Raw genomic sequence first — 20138 nt, 5'->3', positions numbered from 1 at the left:
ATCTATAAGTTCTTGGGGGAATTACATTCTTGCAAATGTATGTTTTTTTTTACAAAGGATTGGCAGTAGGACAGCACATCCATCCCAGAGCTTTAGTTAGTAGACAAATATTTATCTAAATGAGCACGCAGGATGAGTCTGTGAGCCACTTGAACAGAAGAGACAGCCTGTCCTTTGCTTTAATGTCCCACAGAAAAACAACATCTGGTGCACTTTTAGGGTCATACCATCAGATTAAAAAAATATTTTGGACCAGCTGACTCCATCCCATTACTATAATATAGTAACCACTCTGAATGTTCTGTGCAATAAAAAAATTGCAGTAGTACACACGGGTAATACAGATGGGTACCGCAAGTACTAAAAGTGCTTTCAAGTTCTTGTAGTTAATGTAATGCTCATCCAACAGTGTGCTGTTAATTTATACATATATCTTTTATTTACCCAAAACAAGATTACAGATGAAGAATCCTAATGAGCAATAATATTAAGTTATTTATATTGAAATACTCCTCAACAGCTCTGCCTGGCCACGACATTCATTTATATCCATATATTCTGCAAAGACCATGCACTGTGCTGGCTAACAATTGTCCTTGTTCATGATGTATATTATACAGACACTTTGAAGTCCTGTTTTAGGACATACATAGCAGTGCAGTATTCTGTTGCAGAGAGATTATATTTAAAAAATAAGAATCTTTGCACTTAAAAGACAAAAGGTGTAAATATCATCACTTATGGCAGGTTGCGTAATCAAGTACAATCTTGCTTAGATCTACAAAATACAAATGTTTGGTTATTTGTATAGACTGTCTTGTTTTTATGTTGTTTTTTGTTTATAAGTAATTTTGATGTTGGAGTGTTTTGACTGTGACTAAATGAATAATAATAACAACAACTTAAAGATGTTACTGAGTATTAAGGCTTCTCAGCTGCTGTTTCACCACAACCATTCTAAACATAGAGGAAAATGATGCCTTGTTCTTCAAAGAAGAAACCAGTTGGGAGTGAATTTCTTAATCATAGTTTGATATCCGATTGCAACTCCTCTTTAAAATATACACATAAGCAATACTTGGCGAAAAGGAAGGTATACAGTAGCTACAAAAGCTTGTGCTCTTAGTAAGGCTAGAACCTTTACTGTATTTTGTCAACAAAAAGGCGCTATACAGATATAGATTTGCTCAATAACTAAAGCTAAACAGAGCATCTTGAGGAACGGACATACGTCAGATTTTTTTTTTTAAATGGAGGCTGATCTGAAAGCTGTTTATTCACCGACCTTTACAGAGGATGTAAATGGGGGCCTGGGATCTATTGCCTAGCTGGAAGGACTTCGCTGTCTGTAGGGGGCTTTGGCTTTGAGGATTGTTACCAAAGTTTAAACTCAGCAGTATTGACCTTTTAACTGTTCTGATCTGTAGCCAAGAATATTCTTTTCAAGTAAGCTAAATGTGAGAGGGTGCAAATGACCTATTAATAGGACCAGCTGACACCTGCGCTGTTGCTAAGTGTTTTGTTTTAATGATTTTACTTTACAATTTTGATTATGTACAACCTTGTGACTGGTAGGGTGGAAAAGGTATTTTGGATTCTGCTAATCATCTTTTCAGAAGTAGCGAGCAAAGATAATTCCTACCTTTTCGGAATGTCAGTATGTGGTTGGTTCTTAAGCGTTGGAAGATATATATGTTTCTTTATACTGTACTTTGTATGGTGCTACAGTCCTCATTCACAGGAGGAAACAACAAATGTGAGTCTCATTTTTGTGATCAGGTCTTATTGTATATGTGTACTATTTTTTCTGACGGTAGTAATGGGTTTCTCATCTTTGGATTTCACAGAAAATAATGGGTTTGGAAATCATGTATATTTTTCATTGCATGCAAAAATAGAACAGTGTCTTGAGAGGAAATTATAAACTATATAGTTTTTTTTTTTCAAATAAAACACGGTCATTGTTAGTTGAAACATTATAGTGTACTGCTTGAAATAGGTTTTTTTAATAATTTTTTAAGCACTCTTGTGTGAATTGTATTCAGTGATTCAACAGAAAAGAAATATCAAGAAACTAAAAAAATGAAGATGCTTTAAAGATGCAGAAAGTTTATATATGAATATTTTTTTCTTTCAGCAGCTTTTATTAGAACTTTCTCAAGCATTTATTTATCTTTGAACTCTGTAGTACAGTATACAGTATCGATAAGTCTCTTCAGATAGAGTAAATTGTTGAAATGTCTGTTATTTTCCCTTCAGATTTCATAAACAGTTTGATAATAAATAACTGATGCCAAGTTATAAGACTGCATATGTATCCAGTTATTATTTATTTCAAAACTCTTTATCACAATGATGAAGTTTCCATTTATCTTAAATGCAGAACCACAAAATACCGTGATAAATGATATTTGCTTTTTACTTCTTCTGGGAAAAAAAAACAGAATTCCCCTGGCACAAGGATTATTATTGTGATATAAGACATCAGGAAGTGTAGACCTAAATTATGGGTTTTATTTAATAGTTTTTATCCGTAGTTAAATGTAATCACACTATTGGTAGTGTATGGTTTACTATTTTCTGAGATTTTAATTAATTCTTACATGGTGGTATCCATGCAACACCCAGTGGAAGCTGTTAAAATATGGAAATCGGGGTCACTGAGTTTTTGTGCTTTAAAGCCCAGTTCTGTTTGCTTTCCTCAGCTAAACCTTGAACGTTTTTTTTCCATTCGCCTTTGAAAGGAATTCATTAATACAGAGGAATTCTATTTATCAGTTTGCTGTTTGCATAGGTTGGCCATATGACAAGGTGGGATTTTAAAATTACCCTTAAATTGAAAGACTTCTGATCAGTATTTCAGTATTTACATGCAGGCTTTAATCACCAATTTTAATCTCATCAAAGACAAAATACTGAATGCACCATTACAGTTTAGGGGTGTTTTTTTAAATTCTGTCTTTCTTTACCTCCTGTGTGTTTTTTTTCACTGATGACATAATACCTCGATTTTGAATGATCATCTTTGCTATGATGCGGATATGCATTTGGATAATGTTTCTACTGTTAGTGTTTTCTTATGTAAAGAGTATGTTGTGAGATAAGTATGTGATGGGATTAACGTTAAATGAGTTTATCAAGTTTTGTGCAAATTTGTATAGCATTAGTGAAATCCCAGTTTTCTTATGGACAATGTACACATACTGTTTATAGGCATATTAATTTAATATAAATTATAATATGGACAATGTACAGTACGATTGAGAACTATGTATTTTTTCTTAGTTATTATTGTGCCAAGAAGGAAATCACATTTGAGATAGTCTCTTGCCTCTTGTTTTAATGTACAGGTTTTTAACAGTAAAACTCAAAACGGGGAGGCTTCCCAGCATCTCAGAAAGAACAGAACGGTGGTCGCAAGAACCATTTGCCTGATAACATAACATTGAGTGAGATAACTACATTCTACCAGTATTTACATTTCTGACAATAGTTCATCGGGACGAAAATGATCAGTTCTTCTCTCTGTTCTTTCTGTTCTGCAGAGAATCCTGAGGATGCAAACCTGGGTGACCCTTCACAGCTGAACTTGCTTCACCCCAGACCGGGGCTCACGTGCGGTTCAATTAAGTATGTGGCAGATGGATGTCACAACAGATAAGCTGCTTTGACTCATTTGCTTTCCCCTGGAATTCTAAGAACTTTGTATCGCAGGGCTTTTGCTTTTTTATATATATACATGTATGTATGTATATATGAAAGACTCCATCCCTTTGTTTTCCATCTCTGTAGAGATTTACAAACAAGCATTAACAAGAGAGACCCAGGGTCCATGTGCAGCTGGGTGAAGGTGGTGCCGCTATGAGTAGTACTTTAGGAAAAGACAAGGACTCGAAAGAGAAGGACTCCAAAGGTCCTTCGGGAAAGGAAAGGGAAAAGGAGGCCAAAGCCTTGAGCAGCTTCAGTAAAGATGGCAAGGAAACTAAGACCAAAGGGAAAGATGCCAAAGAAGGAAAGAAGGACACTAGTGGGGCTCTGCCTGCGGTGGCCTTTTCTGTGGACAACACGATAAAGCGGCCAAACCCAGCACCGGGGACTCGCAAAAAATCCAGCAATGCCGAAGTGATCAAAGAGCTCAATAAGTGCCGGGAGGAGAACTCGATGCGTTTGGACCTGTCGAAGAGGTCCATACACCTGCTTCCCACGTCTATCAAGGAGTTGACGCAGTTGGCAGAACTTTACCTGTACAGTAACAAGCTTCAGAGCCTACCTGCTGAGGTGGGCTGCCTCTCGGGCCTGGTGACTCTGGCTTTGAGTGAGAACTCTCTCACCAGCTTGCCAGACTCTCTCGACAACTTGAAGAAGCTGCGCATGCTGGACCTTCGGCACAACAAACTGCGGGAGATCCCGCCGGTGGTCTACAGGCTATCTTCCCTCACCACCCTTTACCTGCGCTTTAACCGCATCACTACTGTGGAGAAGGATATAAAAAATCTGTCCAAACTCACCATGCTGAGCATCCGCGAGAACAAAATTAAGCAGCTACCTGCTGAGATAGGTAAGCTTTGCAGTCGTAGCACAAAAAATATAACCGCTTTGGTCTTCCAGTTATCTGCCCCTTATGCCCGAAAGCTGAGTGTTTAAGAAAAGTGCCCTGTCATGCTTGCGTGTTGCTGTGCTCGCACACAGAGGGCAATGAGGAGATGCAGGCAGACTCCTTCAACCTGCCCGTCTGTGAGACACTTGGCTTTTAACACTTCACAGCCAGCGCCACTCCCTTCTGGAAGTTCACTGAATGGAGGAGGCCACATGGCGTATGATTAGCGCTGGTGCTGCTCAGCCAATTGGGGAGCCCTTGTCAGAGTTGATGGTGACCTGACCCAGGGGCTGGAACCCTGATCTTAGAGCTCAGCCTGCACTTGGGGAAATCCTTTACTGGTTGAGCCTTTTGGTAGGCCCAAGTGCTGTAGATGTAGTAATAAAGAAGCAGGAGAAAGAAGTACAAAATCTTTGGTAAACATCCTGGTTCATTTTATTTAATAAACAAGATCTAAAATGTTGACATTTATCATCACATTGGTGTTGTATATTTCATTTAGAATCATCTTTTTTTTTCTTGTTCTTTTCCCTATGTAGTTTGAAATTACCAATGGTTAATCAGCTCAGCTCGCCACAGCAGCTCTCATAGCTGGACCTGAATGGGAGAGCTAACACTGATTACAGGAGTAATGCAGCTGTCAGTAACAGCGCTGCACGGTTGCAGGCACATGACAAGCTAATGATATCCTGCTTATCCACCCCTGGCAGGGCTCAGCCATCCCAGGGACTTGTGGTCCCAGGCTGCGAATGCCGTAGCCTAAGCTTGAACCAGCAATGTCTGTAGTAAAGGACAGCTGGGTTTCTTCACTTGTTGAGCCATGGGGGAGCGCCAAAACTGTGTTTTCATTAAATACGCTTTGTTTTTACGTAAGTTTTATTTCCCTGCCTTTGAAGTGAATACTGCCTTGTGAATTCTGTCTTTTGAAGACAGAGTGTCCATAATTCTGGTGTTTTACTTTGGTAAATACAATTTCTTAACTGATAGGCATCCATGCATAACACTGCCAAGACATTTATGCAAGACTGGCTAGCTCTCTGCTTTTTATTAAAAGGAAACAACAGTTATTACATACTGGTGTAGCTCGTTATTACACATACCTGAAGAAGGCTCCACAGGCTTCTTCTCTTTTCAGCATGGAATAATCCTTTTACTTGTTCCGTTATTATGTACCTATACAATTAGAAATCCTCAGTTTTCTTTACATTAAAGACAGTGAACAGTGAAGACACCCTTCCAAACAAGGTAGAGGAGACAGGATTCTCCTACCCATTGACACACTCTGGGTTTTTTAGCCACTTACAGAAGGTTCGTAAGTGATTGAAGGAGAGTTACAGTATATCCTTCACTTTTTTTTTTTACCACAGGCCTGCGGGTACCAGGAACATTGCAGGGGATAGGCTGGCATTGGTCCATAAGAACCCTATTTGAATCCCAGCTTCCCTCCCTGGCAGTGGTAGTGACAGTGAACAAACTGTGCTGCAGAGAGTCCTGGCCAGAATGGTTCCCAGCCTTGTCTGGGAAGAAAACCATCTCGTCTGATTTTACTAACCAAGTTCTTAATCACAGGCTAATTGATTTTGGTTGTTTAGTTTGTGAAATTAGCTTTCAGTTATTAGAAAATAAATTTGCAGGTGGTACCAGCGCTGCCCCAGTTTTTGAGTTTCAGTACTGATCTCATTCAGGTATCTGTAAGTGTGATGCCCACTTGACTGTTCATGATTGATTGATCAACTAATAAGAGCTGTTTAGTCAGAAATAATGGCCAGCAGGCTGAGAACAGTGTAATGTTCTGTATATTGACTGGGGAGAAAATACCCTTGATGGGTATTTTTGATGGAACTGACCAAAGAAACAAATTAAATAAAAGTTGAAATTAGCAAGCAGGTTAGTTAAGTCCTGAAATGCCAGATGACATAGTGTTCCTCCAGGACCAAGGATTGGCACCATTGCCATAGAGCCTCTAACCTGTGAGCACCTTTACTGGTTGGGCCAACTGGGAACTCCTCTGTGTTTAGTAATTTATTGTGAATTACTATCACTGCATTTATCAGAACACAAATGCACCCAAATGTCATTCTGAGTAATTCTGGCAGACAACTGAAGTATATGATTATAAGAAATTGCACTGTATTCTGAGCTTAAATCATCTTGCCGGACTCTTATTTAATATACCATCAGAGTACAGAAAATGATTAAAGTCTAATCATCATTATCTAATGCCCCTGTAGTTTATACTTTTCAGTAAATTGTCCAATTCCATTCAGAATTACTCCAACATAAAGGAGATTTAAATAATAAGATAAGTGGGATATGCTTGTTTGGCTGAGAATTGCTTTAAATACTTTTTAATGAACCAAGTCAAAAATGCACTGCTGCAGTGGCTTCTCTAAGGAATATTTCTAGATCTTAAGTTCTTTTGTGTATGGAATAACACATTAACCTCTTTCTTGCCCTTTTAGGGGAGTTATGTAACCTCATCACACTGGACGTAGCTCACAATCAACTTGAACACCTTCCGAAAGAGATTGGAAATTGCACGCAAATCACTAACCTTGATTTACAGCACAATGAGCTTTTGGACCTTCCAGAAACAATAGGTAAGCTTGTTTTTGTAAAATTAACATGCATCAATTTGTACTTGAATGCTAAGGCGTGAAACATCTGTTTTGTAACACAACCTAGCTCGATTTCAAATAATGACTCTTTAATGGAGTGCCTGCTACCATCTCTTGCTGTAATTTGAACTGTTTTCCTACTTTCTGTGGGTATTTTCTTTTTCTTTGAAATGTTTTTCAGTGGATGTTTTGGTAAACTGTAGTAACCTAACTGGGTGACACTGCTCTGTGTGTATCCTTTCAGTGCGGTCAGCAAGACTTTTGGAATACCTAGCAAGTTTGGGCTTTACATGTAAAGCAACATGGGGAAATACAATGTTATTTAAAATGGTTTAATATTAAGATTTGAATGCAAGAGGTGTAAAGCATGTGTAGAGCATTCAGTAATGTTTAATGTTGAAAGAGATGCACTATAAATGTAGCTTGAGGTTTTCAGGTTTAGTGGGGTTTTGTGATGAAGTGTACATACATGACACACCCTGTACATGCTACTTTTGCAGGCTTTGAGGCTTTGGTAGAGAAGTTTTTTTTTCTGCCCTTGTATTCATTATTGAAGCAGGAGTCATGCCATACGTTCAAAGCCACTTAATTGTTAACTGCACTTAAAAATTAGCTGCTGATAATGTCATTTTAAATGTAATTCTTAAAGCTGTCATTTTTTGGAGAAAGCGGTTCTAGTTAACACTTCATAATGTAATCTGCTGATGGATGTGTAGCACAAAACACCTTTTTTTCATGACGGGTTTATTTTTAAAGATTCACCCTTGTGGGAGCTCCACCTCATTGATATCAACAGCACCAGCTGCCTTGTCCTCTTGCTTTCAGACCACAGAAGTCCACAACAGGAAGGACATCCTCTAATGGAAAAAATAGTCCAGTTTTCGCAGCACAGTCTTATTCAGTTATAGAGCACACTCAAAATAAGGAGGTCCCCTTGTGTGCTCCTAATCCCCTGCCTCCTGGTGTAACCGGGGAGTTCTTTACTAAAAACATGTCAATGCCCACTGATAATTGACATTTTAACCACCGGCACCCGAGCTTGCTTGCTGCTATGTGAAAAATACATGACAATCTTAGACTGAATACAGTTCAGTCTAAGATTGTCATGCACAGAGAGGCTGTAAGTAAGCCACGTGCTGTAAACGAGGATTTTCTGTATTTAGACTGTATTGAAACTGAAAAAAATCTGACAAATTTTAATTTTTTTAGTTAAAAAATTAGAAAGTGGTTCTTTTTGTTCAACATTTAACCACCCCCACTGAGTTCTTTACACTGCAACTTTCCTTTTATAATATTTTGCCTCAAAATGACATTGCAGTTTTCAAGCGTGGTTGATTTGTAAGCATGGTATAGTTTGTAAGGACGATTCAGTAGTTGTTAATTGTGTGATTGTGTAAATGGTGTTTTAGTTATTTATCAGCTGAATCTAAAGCTGCAGCACTCAGTCATGAGTTTATGGTCTTTTCTTTTTCAATTGGGGGGAAAAATACATTTTTATTTTCTTCAATCCAAATGAAAACCTATCAGTATCAGATTGGGCTTTGATCAACAACACCTTCCATCAGTTGTCATTACCAGAATATCAGAAATCACAAGGCCATTAAGACATGGGACAGAATACTGAGACAAGTCTAACTTAGCTAAATCTGGTGTACTTCATTTCTCATTTTTATGTTTCAGGTAATTTGTCGAGCATAAATCGCTTGGGTCTGCGGTACAATAGGCTTTCGGCAATCCCTAAATCATTAGCAAAGTGCAGAGAACTGGAAGAGCTAAACCTTGAGAACAACAATATCTCTATGCTACCAGAGGTAAGTGGTAAATAAATTCCTTAGAAACTGAGGGGAGAAATAGAAACTCTTTTGAGAATGTGCAGGAACATGTTACACCACAAATAAATGTACAAACTGAACAGGGACCGAAATGGAACCCGAGAAAGGAGAGGCTTCCACTTCTGCAACTTGCAAGTATTTTTTCATGCCAAATGCTGATTATGTAATAACATTTAGTCAGCATTTGTTAAAATGTCTTAAATGTCAACCAGCTTTTAAAAGTGTTGCTTTTAAAAGGAATGCTTTTAGATGGGGGCATGCTTCCCTTCAGATAGCAATGATATTTTTTGCTTGCTGTTTTCTAACATTAAATGGTGGTGAGAATGTGTAATCATGCTTGACTTGTATTACCTGAATAACTAATAAATAAATAACAAATTGGAAGAGGTGAACCCTAAGAGGGGTAAAACTTTTACTAGGTAATGGGTTTTCTAACATGTTTAAGTAACAGTACTGTAAGTTCATGTATAAATATATGCATGTATAAGTCTGTAATTTGGGCACTACAGAAGTACTTTTGCTTTTGCTATAATGATGTGATCACTTCATCACATTCACATATAATGAATTTCCCAGTTTTGGGATAATAAAGGTCTTCTAAATCTAATCTAATTTCAAGAGTTAGATTGGATGCCCGTTTCATGGTTTTTATATCATGGTTATATCAGTTTATAAGTAATCAAATTATAAATAATCTAAGAAGCAAGCTATAAGAGGCATCTGATGTGTCATAGTATTAAAGGTAATTTGTGGCACCTTTAAGATTATACTATTTTTTTCTAAAACAGTGGGTTTTAAAACCTTAGAATCCTTAACCAAAACACCACAACATTTACACAGAACCTCCTTTTTATAGACTCCTGTGACATTTAAAGGCAAACCAAGATTTTCTGTGGCTGATCAATAGGTCATACATTGTTTGTCTTTAGCAGCTCTTTAAATCTGATGTTCCTCACATTAGGAAACCATCTGTATTCTGAACAATTCAAACAGCTTTTCAAAAAAGCATAAGCTGTTGCACCAAGAAGATAATTCAGGTGCGTTCAGTCAGTATTCAATTACTTCCAAGGTGGCGTATGATAAAATACTTGAGAGTTTAGTGAAGTTATGTCTACATACATACTTTTATCACTTAAGTATTTTAAATTCATTCATTTTTTGACATTGCATCATATCTAAGTAAAAGACTGTTCTATTGAAAATAATAATTTGTGAATTAAAGAAATAGGAGTTATCATAAAAAAAAAATTATAATAAAATTATGTGTAGCAATGATAGCCCTGCATCACATTGCTTGTTAGTTCAATTTTTTTTTAATTAAGTAATTTTTTTTTGCTGGAATAGCAAGACTACAAAGAAGTGTGAAGAAGTAAAAAAGAGCTTTTTATAAAAAATAAGATAAAGTAATCAGGAAACTATAGCATATTGTCTTTCATTTTATTTTTTGAAGAGATTCTCAAGAGTTTAAGGGCTTAAATCCCTGAGATGAGGTTATGAATGTACATAGTCTGTTTACGGCTAATTCATAAACATTCACAAAATATTTCCTGGATATGATATGGAACATTTTAGACTGGTCCCTTTCATAACAGTCTGTGGATCCCTCAGCTACAGAGGGAACATTCATATCTAAACAACAATACATTTCTTTTTCTAGAAAACTGATCATGCAACAATTCCCTGTGACATATGATATTATAGAGTGCACTAGAAATACTATTTAAGCACTTTTTTCTGAAACACTTTCTGAACCACAATCTTTTAATCTGTAGTGTGGTATTTGGACACCTTTTTTCAAAGTGCATTTGTATTTCACATTAGAATGGGTTTTGAAATTCCATTTCAGCGGTGTTAATGAAATTCTTTTCAGAGACCCCAAAAACCAACATACAAGTTGTATAATTAAGAATTTAAGAAGATTTACAAATGAGAGTTGGCCCTTTGGCCCATCTAGCCTGTTTGACCATAGTTCATTCATCCAAGGATCTCATGCAGCTGTTTCTTGAAAAGCTTTTTCCTCACTCCCACAACTTTTAAATGTGCCCCTTCACTCGATTTGTCTCCACGTTCCTAAGGGTCTCCTTTCTAGTCTGATAAACCTGACGAGTTTAACGCTGGCCAGAAACTGCTTCCAGTCCTACCCTGTGGGAGGTCCCTCACAGTTCTCCACCATCTACTCCCTCAACATGGAACACAACCGTATCAACAAGATCCCTTTTGGCATCTTCTCCAGGGCCAAAGTGCTGAGTAAGCTGAACATGAAGGTAATGTACATAGCCTAACTGCAAATTTAGGCCTGGAAAAACAAAACTTGTGTTTAGGTGTTTTAAGTGAGAAAAATGAGGCACTAGTTTGGCATTCTGTTTGTGTATTTTTTTCCTCTTTGTTTATACCAGTGAAATGGGGGTACTGCGTCTCTTTGAAGCCCTTTTTGCGAAATGAGTGAACTCAGGTGACCCATTGCTGTCTTATCCGATCACAGCATTGTCCATGTTGTGGTATTCATGTTCGCAACAAGCCAGGCACTGCAACTGGCAAAACCGGCAAGTTTCTGCTTTGCTGCTTTGGGATCTGAAGCAGAGTATTAATGCTAGTCCTTTGAGAGCATCTTTATGATTATAACATAAAATTATCTTGGAGAAAATAGTAAACTAAGCTAAATCGGTTGAATATAAACAGTCTGAAATATTCCCCCTTTTTGTAGGCTTGTGTGCTTGCATATGTTAATTTGGTAGCATTAAAACCTGAGCATATGAGAGAGTACAAATTAGCACTAGCCTTCACATGCAATTGGATTTAGTCATCAAAAAACATTTATTTTGCACAATTTTGGCAAAGCATATTTTCAAGATAACACTTTGAATAAAACCAAAATATTTGTGCATTCTGAATGTAAGGTTAAGTGTATCATTTTTCTTTTATGTAAACACTTTTATACCAGAAATCATGTGAAAGAATATATTGTGTATATATGGAAACTTTTGAGAAGAGTTTGTGCATTACATGGACAAAACTATTTCTCTTGATTTTACTTTTAAGGTTTTATTTATTTAGCTTTTTATTATTTTAATCATTTAGTTTCTAATTCAATCCAACCCAAGCTATATGTAATTGTGCTTTGCAGTAAAGTTGCTATGATGACATTAATTAACAAAGGTGATTATGGAGAAAGAGATCTGGTTTGAAGTGGCTTGTGCTCAATTTTGCATAGGTTAAATAAAAAGGCAAATGACTGAAATTGTAAAGTAGCTTGAGATCCACAATGTTTTTTTCTATTTTCCAGAGTTTTTCTATGTGAAACTATGATGTTGCATTTTTACCTAAATCTATAAGAGTTCACTTCTGTTGGCGAGTATTTTTTATAGTATGGGAGTTTTGATATGTAAGTTTTCTAGTTAGTTTTGTTATGATGGGAGTGTCACCCAGCTTTTGTTCTAAAAAGAACTGGAGAATTGTAAAAGATGACTCTTAATTTTCACCAATCCAGTTCATCCTGCAAGCATTAGGGCTCTTTTCCATTCCATCAGATGGGATTTGGGCTGGAACTGCCTGGAGAGATTAATCTAGCACTGGGAGGATTACATTTTCAAATCCAGATCTGCTTCGCTTTGCTAAATCCAATCCAAACCAAAACATGTCACTACAAGAGCAGAATACAGAATTCCATCCATCTATCCACCCATCAGTTTTCTAACCGCTTTATCCAGTACAGGACAGAGGGGAAGACTGTCCTGGCAAGTCATTACAAAATTGTTTTGTGAAAGGATGTTAAATTGATTTTCACATTCAGGAAAATCTGAAGGGTTTTAATGGGATCCTAGTTTGAGAAAATTTGTTCCTGTTAATCAGGCTATAGCAGTGATTCAGTTTAATTTTCATGACCTTCATTTTTTAGAGGAAATAAAAAAGAGTGCACAAAAAAGGGTTTTTGTCTGTTTATTTATTTTATTAATTATTTAGGACAATCAGCTAACATCTCTTCCACTGGACTTTGGAACTTGGACCAGTATGGTTGAGCTGAACCTGGCCACTAACCAGCTGACAAAGATTCCGGAGGATGTGTGTGGTCTTGTCTCTCTTGAGGTAGGCTTTCCCAGATCTGGCATCTCAGGATACACAACTTCTTTTATTAATGTTTGTTGAGAAAATGCTTATAGCCGATGTTTGTGGAACTCCTTGAACTAATCATGGTCGTGAATTGACAAATTAACATTTTAAGCTGTGTAGGAGTTTCAGTCAACAGTTAGCATTTCTCTGAGCTAATCACAGGAGGGAAGTCCCTGAACTGAATTAGAGCATTAAACAAATGAATACAAAGAAAAGCTTTCTTATGTTGCAGATTAGATTGCTTTCTTAGCATTTGTATCCCATTTTTTGAGTTACCCATGCCAAAATGGGGTAGTTTTTAAAGTTGATTGAATTAACGTTTTTATGCAACAAAATCATTGAATTTTAAGTCTACCATTTGTTTAAATGTCTTATTTTACTTGAACTTATTACTACCTCTAAGAACACAAGACAGGTAACTATTGAGGAGAAGCCACTTGACTCATTAAGCTTGCTAGGTGTCAGTGAAGTCTAGGAATTTTTCTGTACTTGTTTTTTGCATTGTATACAATCAGAGTTTGCCCGTCACGTCAGAGTATCCACTTATGGATGAATGTAAATAAAATAAGAGGCCTTAGAATTTTTATAATTATTAATCATAATTGCTTACGTAGTGCTGTGGACTCTCCACTCAAAAACGCTTTACAGGTAATGGGAACTCTCCACCACCACCAATGTGCAGCATCCACCTGGATGATGTGATGGCAGCCATAGTGCGCCAGAACGCTCCCCACACATCAGCTATCAGTGGGGAGGAGAGCAGAGTGGTATAGAGGGAAACAATGGGAAATTTGCCCAGGACACCCGGCTTGCACCCCTACTCTTTTCGAGAAACACCCTGGGATTTTTAAAGACCACGGTGTCAGGACCTCGGTTTTACGTTTCATCCGAAGGGTGGTGCCTTTTTACAGTATAGTGTTCCCTGTCGCTATTGTATATATACCTTAGTTTTTTTCAGGTCTCCCATCCAGGTATTGACCAGGCTCACTCCTGCTTAGCTTCAGTGGGTTGACAGATGTGAGATGCAGAGTGATACGCCTGCTGGCTGTGACATAGCTTTATGCATCATTGATTTATTTGTTTATAGTCATTTTTAAGTAAAATGAGATACTGAAATGTCAAACCATTTCTGTTATTTTAAAATGAGCCCCATTCTAAATGGCATGGTTAAAACCTAGGTTTGTCTCAAATAATGTGTTGGAAGTTTTCATCGAGGCATTGAAGCAGTGATTTGAATTTGATTTTCTATGTATGAAGAGGAGAAACAGATTAAAAAATATTTTTTCTTGTAGGGACTGATCTTGTCGAACAATCTTCTGAAAAAGCTGCCCCATGGTATAGGTCAACTGCGGAAACTGCGAGAGCTAGATTTGGAGGAAAACAAGCTGGAATCTCTCCCTAATGAAATTGCCTACCTGAAAGATTTACAAGTAAGGTTACCTGGGATGATCTTCCTCTTCTGAAGGGTGGTGTGTACAAGTGAAATGCATTAAATTTTATGGCACTAAACACATACCAGTGTTTTTTGTTTGTCTGTTTTTTTTTAATTTAACACTGTAAATCTTTTAAATTGCTCCTACCATCTTTTCTTACTCTTTTTTTTTAAAAAACAGATCTTATGATTTTGTCATTTTAATCCACACATTAGAACTATTTTTTACTTATGACACCACTTTCACAATCTCAGGTAAATTTCAGTGTTACCTTAAACACCCGATTATTATAATGACAATCCTGCACATTACAGCTGTGAACAAACATCATTTTTACATTCCTTTAAAAAAAGAGCAAAAATAGTCTATTTGAAACCGTATTTGCTGAGTTGTTAAGGGTAACAGTTTATGAAACTTCATAATTAGTGGTATCATGTGGAAGTTTGAGATCATCCTTGTGAGCAGCAGCTATGTATTTCATTGTCAAGTGTTATTAAAAGGTGTCATATTAAAATGAAAGATACTTTAGATTAATCTGTGGATATGAATGTATTTTAATTTTTATTTGATAAACAGATGATCTGAAATAACAGATGAATGCAATTACAGAGAAATTACATTTCTTTGGTGTGCATTTTTCTAAAAAGAATTGCAGATAGTTTGTTATACCTCCAGTTGTCTCAGCATTGTAATCTGGTTTATGTCTCAACTCGCAACTAAGATTCCCTGCACATGTGGGAGAATGAGGTAGTGTAAGCAGATTCCTCTGACTTGCCTGCCTTCAAGCTACTCGTTTTTGAATTGAGTAGCAATATAGCAATGTACTGAACATTCAGGCGCTGATTGGAAGAGAAACATCCCTCACCACCAGCACTGCATGTCTGCATGCGCCTGGGAAGCACAGAAGACTCAGTGTCACTTAAACCCCAGCCAGTTAATCCCACTCCTGCTTGAGGCACCCCAGTCACAGTAGGCTAGTGACATGACCCGTGTTCAAAGCCATGTTCACAGAGTTATGCCTGCACTCAGGCAAGCAACTTAAATGTTTGGGCCACTCGGGAGGCCATCAATAGCATGTTTTAACACAGTACTGATCGACATAAAAATCTGTAATCTGGTAACAAATGTGAACAGTAGCATAAGCTCTCAAATAATTAGACGAATCTTGCTTTTTTAATTCAGCTTTTAATAGTTGAGTTTAAGTTGGGAATGGACTGTTCTCTTTATTTTTGCAGAAACTGGTCTTGACTAATAATCAGCTGACCACTTTGCCCAGAGGGATCGGTCATCTTACCAACCTGACTCACCTAGGACTGGGAGAGAACCTCTTGCAGCACCTCCCTGAAGAGATCGGTAAAAGAACTCGCACTGTATTGCTGAAGTTCTTTATGTTTACCGTATGAAACTGGCAGGAAGGGTAGTGTGGCATTTGAAGTAATGACTCTATTCGGCATTTAGAACACGTGAAAAAAACTGGAATGATAAGTTCTGTCATATCTAGGTGTATGTGCACACAATGCATTCGCTTGAGTATGTAGTTTCAACTTTTACTCTCTCAATAGTGTTATTCTAGAGTTATTCCATGTTAGAGTACCCTTAAAAGCTTATGAGACTGTATTTGTATTGCTTTCTGCAGGTACACTGGAGAATCTTGAGGAGCTGTATCTGAATGATAACCCCAACCTTCATAGCCTTCCCTTTGAACTGGCTCTGTGCAGCAAGCTGTCAATCATGAGCATTGAGAACTGTCCTCTCAGCCATCTGCCACCTCAGATTGTTGCCGGGGGACCCTCCTTCATTATTCAGTTCCTGAAGATGCAGGGCCCTTACCGGGCCATGGTCTGAAAACCCAATCCTATGTGTCATACACTGTAAAAAAAGATAAAGAAATGCATTATTGTTGTCATGAATATATCTGAGAAAAAGGCAATTTTAATAAGACTGCATTACATGTTTCTGCTAATAGAGGAATCATAGCCATTTAGATTTTTTTTGGGGTTTTTTAAATCATGTAAAAAGGAAAATTGTTTGTCTAGGTTTTCATTGCCAGAATTGATAAATGTATATTAAATTACTAGCTGCTGAATGGCAGTTCTCTTTCAATTTAAAAGTATATTGCCAACAAAGTTGCAGTAATTAAGTTTAATGGATTACAGATGGTAATTATAAGTACAAAAATCTAATTGTGCAAAAAATTTTCATTTTTAGTGATTTTTTAATTTTTTTTTGGGGGGGGGGGGGCTTCTAACTGCTGCCATAATCCTGTTTTCTTTGTCCCCTGACTAATTTTAAGAATTGTCTTTTATGATGCAGATTATTTTATGAAACAGACATGCATGATTTCAAATTCAGTGCCTATCAAGGAAGAAGAACAGCTACTTTTAGTTGAGAAAGCCTTGATCCTAACATTAGCTATATTTTTCCCTTTAAAATCCACCCACCGGTTTTGTTACTTCACTGTGTGTTTTTTTAAGTTTAATTTTTCACATTTTACTTTAGAAGTGTAGTATTGTAAAATGCTGTCTCCTAAAACAGTTTCTGTTTTAGAAATATGCAAGAAACAAACTTGCAACGATACAGTAAATCTCCTATATATGGTAACACTTTACAGTAAGTGACTGTGATTACTTCATGATGAATAAACAAAATATGAATAACTTACAGATATATTGTGACTTCGTGTGCATTTCATATTAACTCGGTAAGAAATACTTCATATCTAATTACATTAAAAATACAAACACCTATCGTAGAGTGTTACCATATCAATACTAAAACAATCATTGTATTTTTATTAATCAGAAAATCAGTTCTCTAAAAAGCTACAGCTCTCTTCTCATCCCTTCTGAAACCTGTTTCAATGGTTAGCAGGAGTACCATTCAATTGTCATATTAAAGTTGCAGTGAGATGGTTAGGAAATTTTATTCTTCTTCCTGAAGTGAAACATCCGGAAAATAACAGTATCACACATGGGGATGGGGGGAAAGAGATGAAAGGTGGTGGGATTTAAAAGACCAACAACCGTTATTTGACATCAGTGTATATATCCTTATGCAGTGCTTGAATTTTGATTTTATGTCTATCCTTTGGCTAGATCTTAATAGTTTGGCGATGATTTTGTCATTATTACCAAGTGGAATTGAACATATCAAGCATAGCTAAAGATCACCACAAGGAATTTAATCACATAGTTCCTTAACCTTTCTTAAATTATGCCAAATACCTTTTATATATATATCTGTAAGGTTATGGCCTTCCCAGAGCAACAGTATAATAAATTCTCTAATGTTTAATTTAAATTTCCTTTTAAAGGCTACCATTTTGTTTTGGAATCCTGTGCTTTTGAACACTTTTATGTTTCTGCATCACCAGATCTGAAAGCTTAGGTGTATTGAGCAATGCCGTCTTAACACTGTCCCATTATGCTGCTGTTTTGTGCACTTTTTATAGTTCTGGCATCATGAATAGGTCATATCTGATTCATTTACATTTTCTTTGTAACATTTAGACATTAAATAGGGGCATTTGTTTTTAACATGGGGTGTATTTTGAGTAAGATTTTATACAAAACGTTTTTGCTTTTTTTATAATGGAATATTGTCAGATCTGCGTTTCGTTAAATCTCGCTGAACTCCATACACTTAAACTCAAAAAGGGTCTGGTTATGTTTATTCACAATTCTTAAAATACCCATATCATGCAGTTGACAGTAGAAGGAATTACAGTTTATGTAAGGTATTTTCAGTCAAATTTGCTATATTTTAATTCAGAAGCCAAAATCGTTTTTTTAACAGTTAAGCATTTTCATGATTAGTATTAAAACACCGTGGTTGTGCATGAAAATCCCATCTTAAGTTACCAAACAAAGCTCTCTTGTTTTTGTAAAAATGTAATGTGGCCACGAGTGCCACAGTGCTTCATTGCTTTGTATTTAATTTTTTCAATGCCCGCTTATGGTGGCAGCTTAAGATGGATTTTCATGTGGCTGGTCACAAAATGGTTTACATCATGCACTTCATCTTTAGAGGTCATGTGTAGCAAGGTGAGAGCACACCCCTTTTTGGTATGGAACAATTCATTGCTGCTTTATTCTACCAGCCAGAATTCATTGCTGCTCTATGAACTCTTGAACATATGCTGTAAAAGGTGAAGGGAAATACACAGACTATTGTGAAGTCTGAAATAAGACCATTGTCAGTGTCAGTGGTTCTTAAAGAACAAATTATTTGGACATTAAAAAGGTGCATATTCAAGTCTAAAATAGTTCTAAACACAAAATCTAAAACAAATCCTTCTCCATACATGCTTAACAAAACCTCGAAGCAGTACAATCCTGGTTTTAAGTAAAAGCTGTAAAAGGTACAGATGCAAATACTTCAAAGCAGATGGGCATAAATATAGCACATCTGTATAATGAAATAAAATCAATTTCGTTATCTTATTCACTGCATATTAATGTGCCATTAAAAAAACAGAAGTACTACGTAGCAAATTAAACCAGGGTAATAAAAGTGGAACTAGAAAAGACTTTGTGCTATAAAGCTCAGAAAGCTTTTCTTAAAATCCAGGAATGTAGCTCTAGGCATGCTTATAGAGTCTAATTAGTCCGATGCTCTTTCTGCTGTGAGCAGTTACTTTGTTATATCTGCTGTTTTATTTTTATTTTGCCAAGTTGTATTTTTTTCTGGTGGATACAAAATTAAGTGACCCAGTGCGTTTTTTTTAAATATTTACTGATGTTTTGTTTTAGCAGTCATATATTGATATTGTGTGCATTAAGGTCATCTTTTTTGGATTTTTTGACTGTTTTTACAGATGTCTTGTGAATCTCTTGCCTTGCAATCTTGTACATAAAACAAGCATGTTCATTTTATTTCTAATCATAGTGTTGCAGGAAGGGGGTGTAAAAGTGAAAACTTGGCATTTAGCACCTGCCAAGATGTCTGATGATATTCTAGTGCATCTAAAAGTCTATCAAAAGCATTGTGCAGCAGTGCCTAACCTTGCCTAATCTTTTTTCAGCCTTAAAGGGTAAATCATTTCATGTTCTGTATAGTTTCCTGATCACCATTTATTAATTTGTTAGCTTTTGATTAGCACATTATTCATTTTCTTGTCTTTTGAATACTTAACTACAATGTCATACAGTGAATACGTACTATGTTTGCCACTTTTTTTAATGACCATTTACTCTTGAGTTACTGAAATAAGCCTGAGCAATAGGCTGCCTTACAAAATTAGATACGATATGAGTGACTTAACTTTACCTGTGCTTGCCTGCCCACACTGCTAATTTTTGTTCAGTAGATCGGTTTCTTTAGCAAGCTTGAAAGAAAATGGAAAACTTTCATTGATCAGGATTTGTAAGGAATTAGAGAAGAAAAATAGATGCTTTGCAGTGAAATGTTTGAATTGGCTAAGACCAGAACCAGGTTCCTCACTGATGCCTTTGTCTGCTTGTCAGTGGCCGTGCACAGCAGACGTCAACAAAGCCATGCTGCCGTCTCTTGTTTTGAATACTGGTAAATAAAAAACGTTTCCTTTATTATA

At 36.6% G+C, this 20138-nt stretch overlaps 1 protein-coding gene across 2 annotated transcripts in view; it reads left to right on the top strand.

Moving 5' to 3' along the window:
* The window catches only part of shoc2 (SHOC2 leucine rich repeat scaffold protein), a 34506-nt gene extending 14368 nt beyond the window's left edge, over nt 1–20138 (top strand). The window contains exons 2-10 of one of the 2 annotated variants that reach the window (XM_015347446.2): nt 3546–3630; nt 3793–4558; nt 7060–7197; nt 8896–9026; nt 11123–11311; nt 13008–13130; nt 14447–14584; nt 15823–15940; nt 16224–20138. In XM_015347446.2, the coding sequence (XP_015202932.1) occupies nt 3862–4558; nt 7060–7197; nt 8896–9026; nt 11123–11311; nt 13008–13130; nt 14447–14584; nt 15823–15940; nt 16224–16432 (1743 nt within the window). In that variant the 5' untranslated portion in view covers nt 3546–3630; nt 3793–3861 and the 3' untranslated portion in view covers nt 16433–20138. Of the gene's footprint in view, nt 1–3545; nt 4559–7059; nt 7198–8895; nt 9027–11122; nt 11312–13007; nt 13131–14446; nt 14585–15822; nt 15941–16223 lie in introns of both variants that reach the window. The other variant, XM_006630778.3, reaches the window with a different exon arrangement.

This window comes from Lepisosteus oculatus, chromosome 4 (assembly GCF_040954835.1).
Source record: "Lepisosteus oculatus isolate fLepOcu1 chromosome 4, fLepOcu1.hap2, whole genome shotgun sequence".
NCBI lineage: Eukaryota > Metazoa > Chordata > Actinopteri > Semionotiformes > Lepisosteidae > Lepisosteus > Lepisosteus oculatus.
The sequence above is the reverse complement of the archived record's forward strand: the minus strand, read 5'-3'. Positions and strand labels throughout refer to the sequence as shown.